The sequence below is a fragment of the Nansenia antarctica genome, assembly GCF_963989245.1.
Source record: "Nansenia antarctica genome assembly, chromosome: 3".
In the NCBI taxonomy this organism is placed as follows: Eukaryota; Metazoa; Chordata; class Actinopteri; order Argentiniformes; family Microstomatidae; genus Nansenia; species Nansenia antarctica.
Window position 1 is genome coordinate 67,971,753 of NC_137688.1, and position 10,000 is coordinate 67,981,752.

The 10,000-nt window shown below is 47.3% G+C and overlaps 2 protein-coding genes across 2 annotated transcripts in view; one reads left to right on the plus strand and one right to left on the minus strand.

Annotated features, from left to right (window-relative positions):
• LOC308154300 (NUAK family SNF1-like kinase 1) overlaps positions 1-4,875 on the minus strand; it is a gene marked incomplete at both ends in the record, with an annotated part of 26,862 nt that extends 21,987 nt beyond the window's left edge. Inside the window, 2 exon segments of the mRNA XM_080527464.1 lie at positions 4,167-4,219; positions 4,871-4,875. Coding sequence (XP_080383590.1) covers positions 4,167-4,219; positions 4,871-4,875 — 58 coding nt within the window.
• A 1,901-nt stretch (positions 4,876-6,776) lies between these two features.
• Positions 6,777-10,000, plus strand: part of LOC308154301 (solute carrier family 26 member 6-like) — a gene marked incomplete at both ends in the record, with an annotated part of 32,973 nt that continues 29,749 nt past the window's right edge. Inside the window, 2 exons of the mRNA XM_080527465.1 lie at positions 6,777-6,916; positions 9,746-9,885. Of these exons, the coding sequence (XP_080383591.1) occupies positions 6,777-6,916; positions 9,746-9,885 (280 nt within the window). The remainder of the gene's footprint in view (positions 6,917-9,745; positions 9,886-10,000) is intronic.

The following is a 10,000-nucleotide window of genomic DNA, read 5'->3' on the forward strand; positions in this document are numbered from 1 at the left end:
CTGAGGGGAAGAAACTGAGCCTGTGGCGGGCCTTCAGTGCCTTAGGCAGCCGCAACCTTCTTCCAGAGGGAAGCAGGGTGAGGAGGCCGTGGCCGGGGTGGAAGGGGTCGGCCATGATCTTTCTTGCCCTCCTCAGAGCCCTGGTGTCATGCAAGGAGTTGAGGGAGGGCAAGGGACAGCCGATCACCCTCAAGTCAAGTCATTCACAGAGACATGGACATGGACTGATGCACACGAGCTTGCTCTCTCTCTCTCTCTCTCTCTCTCTCTCTCTCTCTCTCTCTCTCTCTCTCTCTGTCTCTCTTTCTCTCCCACCCCCCTCTCTCTCTCTTTCTCTCCCACCACCCTCTCTCTGTCTCTCTCTCTCTCTCTCTCTCTCTCTCTCTCTCTTGGAGGTGTGACTGTCTCTAGTTCATGCACTCATTCATGCACCTGTAATTCCAGCACGTCACCAGGTGAATAACACTGTAATTATTATCATCAGAGGTTCCTTCTTAGGAACATGTTGTTTTGATGACATCGTCTTAACTGTCTGCCAATCTCCATGTAATTCCAGCACGTCACCAGGTGAATAACACTGAATGAGATTGGCAGACAGTTAAGACGATGTCATCAAAACAACATGTTCCTAAGAAGGAACCTCTGATGATAATGATTTTAGTATAGAGTGACTAAACGTACATTTTCAATAATGCTGTTTCCATTTGAGCCAATAGTCTGTCTCAGGCTTGTTACTTGAACTTTATATTTTCACACACACACACAAACCTGTGTAGATATCTGTCTTGTTGCACACACACACACACACACACATAGACCTGTGTAGATATCTGTCTTATTGCACACACACACATAGACCTGTGTAGATATCTGTCTTGTTGCACACACACACACACATATACCTGTGTAGATATCTTTTTATTTTTTTTATTTTTTTTTTCAGATTTTATCCCTTTTTCACCCAATTTGGTAGCCAATTTAACCCAACTTAGCATCCAATTATCCCCTGCCTATTGCATTGGATCCGCCGCCCGACCCCGTGGCCAGCAGTCCCAGAGGAGGGCGCCAGGCAGACTAGGCTGACTGGCTCCTCGAGCCCAGTACCGTTATTCCGGCACCCCAGGGGGCGGTGTTGCGCGACGGATCCTAGTCCAGAAATACTCCTATACCCCCCCTCGGAAGCGGCCGGCCAATATGCCGCTTCCCGTGTGCCTCGGCCATTATCTGGATCTGGCGAGCCGGGATACGAACCCCGGCCCCGGTGGGCAGCATGCACTAGCGGCTAGTGCGTAGACCGCTACACCACCGCGGGGCCACCTGTGTAGATATCTGTCTTATTGCACACACATTCATAGCTGTAAGGATTCAGCTAACACGGGGGGTTTTATGAATTAGCATTCCTTGGTCTTAGAAGTCACATGTTCATTTCTTTGCCCTAGCAAATGTTCAAGATGGCCTCCCTTTCTATGAATGTGTAATGTAACTTTGATTGAATAAGTCAATAATGTTGAATAAGACATTATAAGTCTATAACTCAGAAGTTTTACTCGTGATCTATTTCAACCAAATTAAGTCCTGTATGTTGAGCAGAAGCAGGAGTCACCCCTCTGCCAGACAACTTAATTTGGGATAAATGAGTTACACCGTCAGACTGCTATTGGTTGCACATTCTCAGTAAGTTGAGGAGCAGATTTGACCTGTGTGTGTGTGTGTGTGTGTGTGTGTGCTCTTACACTACGTCAGATCCTGGCACTTATTTATGAAAAGTATATTAAACTTGCGGCCGTGATTCCAGAGTCCACCCCCCTAGAACATCCCCTAATAACATGTCAAACAACAACAAACCCAATATCACCCCCGACCCCCGACCTGGTAAATGAAATAATGATTTCAATGGATCTCATTGCCTGATCACTATAGATTAAACACAGTCATTACAACCATTAGAAAGTGTTTCAAAGGCTTGAATGTTTCGGTACACATTGCAACATTGATGAACATTCAAACTTGATCACATTAAACCGTGGAACATAACCTATGTGTCATGCCTGTCAGTCAATCAATCAATCAATCAAACTTTATTTATATAGCACAAGTCATGCATTGAATGCAACTCCAAGTGCTGAACATAAAAACAATAGTAAATAAACAACAACACAATAAAACAAGAGGTAGAATCCACTCTCCCTGCCACCCTCAAGTCCTCCAGCAAGCTGCTCCAAAGTCTGGGACCATAGTGGTAACAGCTCAGTGGCCTTGTGGTTAAAGTGTCCGCCCTGAGATTGGGAGGTCGTGAGTTCGATCCCTGAACGAGTCATACCAAAGACTATAAAAATGGTACCCGATGCCTCCCTGCTTGGCACTCAACATTACGGGTTAGATTGGGGGGGGGGGGGGTAAGACCCTGCGACATACCAGTGTCATCTCCAGGGGGTGTACTTCATACTCGTACATCATAAAATAATCATAAACTCACTTCTATGACTAACTAGCCAGTGCAGCGATGTTAAAACAGGCGTAATGTTGTGTTCTCCTTCTGGCCCCATAATGCCATTGACCTCAGCCCTCAGCCCATCCCGGGTTTCATAACGCGTTGGGTCGAGCCCCTCTCTGTTAATGGTCCAACCAGGAGTCGGGAGTAAACATGGTGGAAACACGAGGGTGACAGTGTTTGACCCCGCTCTCCAAACACCATCTGTGAATGTGTCTATATTACCTTATCTGTAACCAGCTACCAGCCTGATAACTTACTGCACTTCTACCTTGTTTTAACCGTCTAGCAGACACCTTTATCCAAAACGACTTACAATTTAGAGATTACAGGGAGAGTATCCCTGGAGTCACGTAGGGCTAAGTGCCTTACTCAAGGGCTGGTGGTGGTGGTGTTCCCAGGTGGGATTTGAACTCATGACCTTCTGATCACCAGGCCAACTGGTCTCGTGTTTCCATATATTCGTTATCTTCTTGCCCCCCCCCCCCCTTAACAGCCTATCATTCCCCAGTCCAACTCACTATTCACTAGGCCAGGCGAGGGGAGCGATAAAGAGGGGGTGAAGAAGGGGGAAGAAGAAAAGGAAGTGAAAAGAGAGGAAAAAGGGAGAAAAAGAGGTAAAAGAAAAGGAAGAGAGAAATGTAGACTTATTTTCCATTATCCCTGGGCCAGATCTCTTTCATTCATTTCAAGTGGGAAATTACACACACACACACACACACACACACACACACACACATCATAACATCCATAAAGGCAGAATGTGTTCATTCAGTAAGTACCTAAAAGCCATTGAGGCTGTTATATATCAATAAATCCTGCCAGACAGTCGTGACAGCGACCCATCTCTCTTGGCAGGCTCCAAGGCATTACACCAGATCAGCAGCTAACCTTGACCTTGATCAGCTGATCCTGGTGTGTCTCCATTGCAACAGATGGTCCTCTGTGGCATGGTGGTACAGCGTGGCATCAACAGGCACTTAGGTTGTGGGTACGAATCCCGCTGGGACCATATATACACTGAAAAATGTATGAACTCACTGCAATGTAAGTCGCTTTGGATAATAGTGTCAGCTAAATCAGTGGTTCTCAAACCTCTCCTCAGGGACCCCTGTTGCACCACATATTTGATCTGTTCCACCACTAGCACACCTGATTCAACTAATCAAGTGCAAAGCAATTATGATTTGTACTTGATTAGTTGAATCAGGTGTGCTGGTGGTGGAACAGATCAAATATGTGGAGTGGCTGGTGGTCCCCAAGGAGAGGTTTGAGAACCACTGAGCTAAATGGCATATGTTATTATACACTGAACAAAAATATAAACGCTTATATAAACACTTTTGTTTTTTGTATATTCTTATCTGGAACATGGGGATTTAGATTTATTAATAATAATAATAATAATAATAATAATAATAACAATACATTAGACTTATATAGCGCTTAAAATAAATAAACAAGACACACAAAATAAAATAAAGTATAGGGGCCTAATTAAGGTAGTGCTGGGGACACATGTGAAGGGGAGGGGGAGAGGGTTAACTGGTGAAGGCAAGCTTGAAGAGGTGGGTTTTGAGGGCCTGTTTAAATGTTGGGAGGGTGTTGGCTTATCTGATGTGGTTGGGGAGGGCGTTCCAGAGGGACGGGGCTGCGGCTGAAAAGGCCCCATCACCCCAGGTCCGGAGCTTGGTCCTGCTGGTCTTGAGGATGGTTTGGTCGTCAGACCTGAGGCAACGGGAGTGGGTGTGGAGGGGAATTTGTCACACATTGTGTCAGTTTGACCCTTGCCCTACACATGATGACCTCACATTCCCTCAGCGTGTGTAGGACATGTTATTGTATGCCAGCACCAAAAAAAGAAAAACGTTACACATTACAACTTGTCAGTTTGGGCACAAAACGTAGAGCACAAGTCTAACCCAAAGCTGTGACAAAGCAAGGTTTCTGTTTGGTTGTTTTATCTACTTTATCTGCTTTTTAGAAAATTGTATTTGTATATGTTTTTAGGGCATTTCTGCTCTGGGAAAGAGAGAATAGAGATTGACAGGAAGGATGGGTGAGAAAGAGGAGAGAGAGGGATGACATTCTACAGATAAAGGAGAGCTTTCTTTTTTCCGGCCTATTGAAGTAGTTTTGCCCGTTTTCACTTGGAACTTCGGAGCTTCATTCATCATTAGGTGTGAATAGCTGGAGGTCAAGGGTCGGCTTGAGACGTTATGCAATGTGTGTAGCAATGAGTGGAGGTCACACACATCCATCACCACAACATCAATACAGTCTGTCGTTTTAACCAAGCGCCTAGCCGACACATCAAAGACCTCGGTGTTCAACAGCATCTGGAAGGTGTACTTCAAAGATAGACAAACACATCGGTACGCCATAACACACAAGCAAATATACGCGGGGGCCAATGAGCAGGATCGAAGAGTTTAACAGGTTCAACTGAGAGAATGGACCTATTGCTAAGCCACGCCCCAAAAATTGAAATTGTCCAATTGTTATAACGCCACTCCAGAGTTTGGGCTCAATTTCGTTTCAATACCGATGGATAAGTACCAATACCAAATACTCAATGTCCTAGTCATCACAAAATGAGTTGGAATGCGTTTGTGACAATGCGTACGTGACAATGTGTTCGTGTCAAGGTCAAACAAAGAACAACCTTGGAGGTTTTGGCAGTTGGGATGGATATGTGAGTCAGCAGATGGAATGGAAACGTGAGCAGAGGTCGTGTATCAAAATATAAATGATAAATGATGCAGTTATCTCGGAAACAGGTAAAAACAAAGAACATGTCCTCATTGTCTCTTTGGAGCTGTTTGGTGCTGAGGGGGTCATTGACAGAACTGAATTGAGCCTAAACTTCCCAGACCAGACCTATATAACCATATTATCCAAGTCTAGACAGTAAAACCATTTGGGTAAGGTTGGCACATCGCCCAAGGTTGGCACATCGCCCACTGGTGCACTCCGGACTCTGTCACTGAGTCTGAGTCACATCGCTGTGGCGCAGGAGGTAGAGGCTGGTGGAGGTAGAGGCTGGTGGAGGCAGAGGCTGGGGGAGGTAGAGGCTGGTGGAGGTAGAGGCTGGTGGAGGTAGAGGCTGTGGCTCAGGAGGTAGAGGCTGGTGGAGGTAGAGGCTGGTGGAGGTAGAGGCTGTGGCTCAGGAGGTAGAGGCTGGGGGAGGTAGAGGCTGGTGGAGGTAGAGGCTGTGGCTCAGGAGGTAGAGGCTGGTGGAGGTAGAGGCTGTGGCTCAGGAGGTAGAGGCTGGTGGAGGTAGAGGCTGGAGGAGGTAGAGGTTGGTGGAGGTAGAGGCTGGTGGAGGTAGAGGCTGGTGGAGGTAGAGGAAACCTATCTAATCTGTAATTGTAAATCGCTTTGTCAAAGGCAAATTCTGCAAAAGGCAAGATTCATGACACTGGACAACTCTTATAATCCCCAGGATAATTAGGAGAAATTTGATTATAATTAGGGTAATTAGAATTAGCGTAATCACCCACACCCAGTGGCTTATCTTATCTGGGAACAAAAGAGATAATGGACACAGGAAACAGCGACCACCCTAGACTTATACGAGGAACGTCACACCAGTCATATATACCCGTTATACCAGTTATACTACTCAATTAATGGTTTAATGGACCGTGGAGCCCATGGTTTTGGAATGAGATGTTCAACACAGATTCACTTGCAGAGACAAATGTACTTTATTGTAAGTCGCTTTGGATAAAAGCCTCTGCTAAGAGACTTCACTGTAACATGTGAAGGTAGAATGAAAGTCCTCGTGCACTCTCAGTCTCCCAGCTGCATTTTTCCCTAGGTTAATCATCATGGGCACACATGCGCATACACACACACACACACAAACACACACACACACACACACACACACACACACACACACACACACACACACACACACACACCTGGGAAAGTGGGGGCAGGGTGGGATGGAAGGTTTTAAAGTGAAGGAGAGGGACAGTCCTTCCCAGACTGGATACAGACTCAGACAGACAGGTGTTCTCTCAGGCCAGGGTGACACAGGTGACTTTGTTGTTATTGAAGTGGGGGATTTGAACAGGGAAGGTGGACGCAATTAATCAGAAGATTTTATTTGTTTTTCTCTTCACAAGAGATGGTTTATTCTCTGTAGCATTTTGATGCACCGGGAATACCCGCTAGAGGGACGGACAAACTGAGAGAGAGAGAGAGAGAGACACACATACACACAGAGACAGACAGACAGACAGACAGGCAGACAGACAGGCAGACACAGACAGCCATGGAGGTGGTGGAGAAGGGAGCTGGAGAGTTCTTCGTGAGGAGGGACGTTTTGGACGAGCCGGGCCTGAACGAGGTCGCCCGGAGACGGACACACACCGACACCCCTACCCTGAGGGAGAGGGTGAAGGATTCTCTTAGGTAAGAGAGGAGGGAGGGTGGGCGGGGTGGGGGGGGCAGATAGAGAGGAGAGAGAGAGAGAGAGAGAGAGAGGTGGCATCATGGGACGGTTTCAGTACACTGACCAGCTGATAATTAACAATGACGGAAAACACGTTTTGGTTGTGTGTTTGCGCGTGTCTCTTGTGTAAGTTCACAGTATGCTGGTGTCAATGTTAATGACAGTGTTCATGTCTAGCACGTGGATGAGTGTGTGTGTGTGTCTGTAACTTTGTGGCTTTATATGACGAGAATTGCCATTGCCATTATGCAACCCCAGAGACACACAGAGAGAGAGAGAGAGATAGAGAGACAGTGAGAGAGAGAGAGAGAGAGAGAGAGAGAGAGAGAGAGAGAGAGAGAGAGAGAGAGAGAGAGAGAGAGAGAGAGAGAGAGAAGAGAGAGAGAGAAGTTAGTCAGACTCTACAACCAAAGTTCACTCTTCTCTGGATCCGGGTCGTCATGGCTCCCTGAGAATGAGACACACTGTTCAACCCTGCCACCAAACATTAACCTATCACAATGAAGTAAGACACCCTGGTGACAAATATTAACCTATCACAACAACATATAAGATTGCCTGCTAACAAATATTAACTTATCAGACAGCATGAGACATTAGAAAAAAATCTGGAAAAAAATCTGTTATTCTGTCGTGTCAATCATTATCATCAGTCAAAATCTTGATTCAAATTGTGCGTGTTGATGTCGCTCATCCTGATAGGTCGATGGGATTGTCACATGGCTTTTCCTGCCTGTGTCTCTCACTCGACGACACACACAGTCCTACAAGCTAACGTATCACTGCAGTGCTCTGAACACAGTAGCTGCACGCAGTAACTGCATGTTTCACTGCAGAATGGAGATGCAGTAACTGCATATGTTTTTGTTAGAAGACGGCAGATCTGCTTGGCCTAATACGGTGCAGCAGAGAGACAGGCTGTGAGAGAGTAACAGAACAACACAGCAGCCATCATCAAGAAGGCACAACAGCGGCTCTTCTTCCTGAGAGTCCTCAGGAAGGACCACAACAAGCAGGAGATACTGGTGGCCTTCTACCGCTGCGCAGTGGAGAGCATCCTCACCTACTGCATCTGCAACTGGTTCTCCAGCTGCACAGCCGCAGAGAGAAATGCGCTACAGAGAGTCGTGAGAACAGCCCAGAAAATCACCGGCGCCCCCCTCCCCTCTCTGGAAGAGCTGTACAACACACGCTGCCTCAGGAAGGCCTCCAAGATCTCCAGAGACCCATCCCACCCTGGGTACGAACACTTTGCCCGGCTGCCCTCGAACAGGCGGTACAGGACCATGGCCGCAAGGACAAACAGACTGAAGCTCAGCTTCTACCCCAGGGCCATCCAGGCCCTGAACACAGCAAAGACCTAGGTTCTGGGCCCTGGACAGTCTGGACGGATTGATGGCAGCTGCTGGATTGAAAACTCAGGTGTAGTGCTGAGGCACAAATGTGTACATTTCAAGCCTGCAAACTGCGACACTTTAAATGAATGTGCAATAACACTATGTGCAATATGACAACCCTAGGGTACATAAGGTTGCAGAGAAATAGGAAATGTTAGAATAGGTATATCATAGCATAGAGTACATCACAGTGTTTTATCTGTACAGTATAGTATAGTGGATAGTGTACATAGCCTTTATTTATGTAAACCAGCTCCTTTCCCTTCTTGTTTTTTTAGTTTTTTTTTCTTCTTTCCTAGCACCAGGGGAGCCACCCCTCCCAAATTTCGTTGTTTGGTACCTGTACTATAGCAATGACAATAAAGACCATTCATTCATTTATTCACATACTGTTCATCACTGCAGCGTGGAGAGGCCTGGAGATCAAGTCACTTTTTTAAGACGTGTAGTTTGTGTGAAACAGTTGGTTCAGGTGTTAGTAGGCCCCACAGAGAGAGAGAGAGAGAGAGAGAGAGAGAGAGAGAGAGAGAGAGAGAGAGTGTAGCAGCAGGGTTTGTTGTGGTATGACAGCATACGTCATCCAAGGCCAGCTGATAAACACCTTTCACACTTAGATTTCTCTCTCTCTCTCTCTCTCTCTCTCTCTCTCTCTCTCTCTCTCTCTCTCTCTCTCTCTCTCTCTCTCTTCTCTCTCTCTCTTCTCTCTCTCTCTTCTCTCTCTCTCTCTCTCTCTCTCTCTCTCTCTCCACAAATCCCTGAAGTGACTGGACTTGGGCCTGGTTTTACCCCTACCCCTCGTTTTGGAGTGCCACTCGCTTTTTGGCTTGCCCCTCGGAACAGAGTGGCAATCCAAGGGGTAGTGGTTAATAATCTTCCCCTATGAAATCAGTAGTATCATAGAAAATCATGGACGCTCGCGAGTCTAAATATGTCAAAATGCGAGACTGTCGTGCACAAATCAGCCTTAAAACATTGTTGTAACACTAGCTAGCTAGAGAAATCACATCGGCATAGCAGCTGTTATTGTTATGCTTGTTATGAAGAAATTGAGTAAGTGAACATAAGTGATCATAGACAAACGTGTACTAATGTTGTAAGTCGCTTTGGATAAAGGCGTCTGCTCACTGCCAAAAAAGTTTATGGAAAATGTCTCTCATGTCACCCCCTCTTGTCCCCCCCCTCCTCCCCTCCACTCCTCCTTCTCCCTCCCCCCACACCTCCCTCCTCCTCCATCCTTCTCCCCCACCCCCCTCCATCCTTCTCCCCAACCCCCCTCCATCCTCCTCCTCCCACTCCCTCCCCACTCCCTCCCCCCTCTCCCCCTCCTCCCTCCCTCCTCCTCCTCCTCCTCTCCCCTCCTCCTCCTCCCCTCCCTCCCCCCCCCTCTCTCAGGTGTTCGGGCCCCAGGCTGAGGCGCTCCGTGCTGGGCTGCGTGCCCGTGCTGACCTGGCTGCCCAAGTACTCCCTGAGGGACAACGCCCTGGGGGACCTCGTCTCTGGTGTCAGCGTGGGCATCATGCACCTGCCGCAAGGTCCGCCTCCACACACACACACACCCGCACGCGCACACGCACACGCACACGCACACGCACACGCACACACACACACCCAGTACACACACACACACAGTATATATATGCCACACAC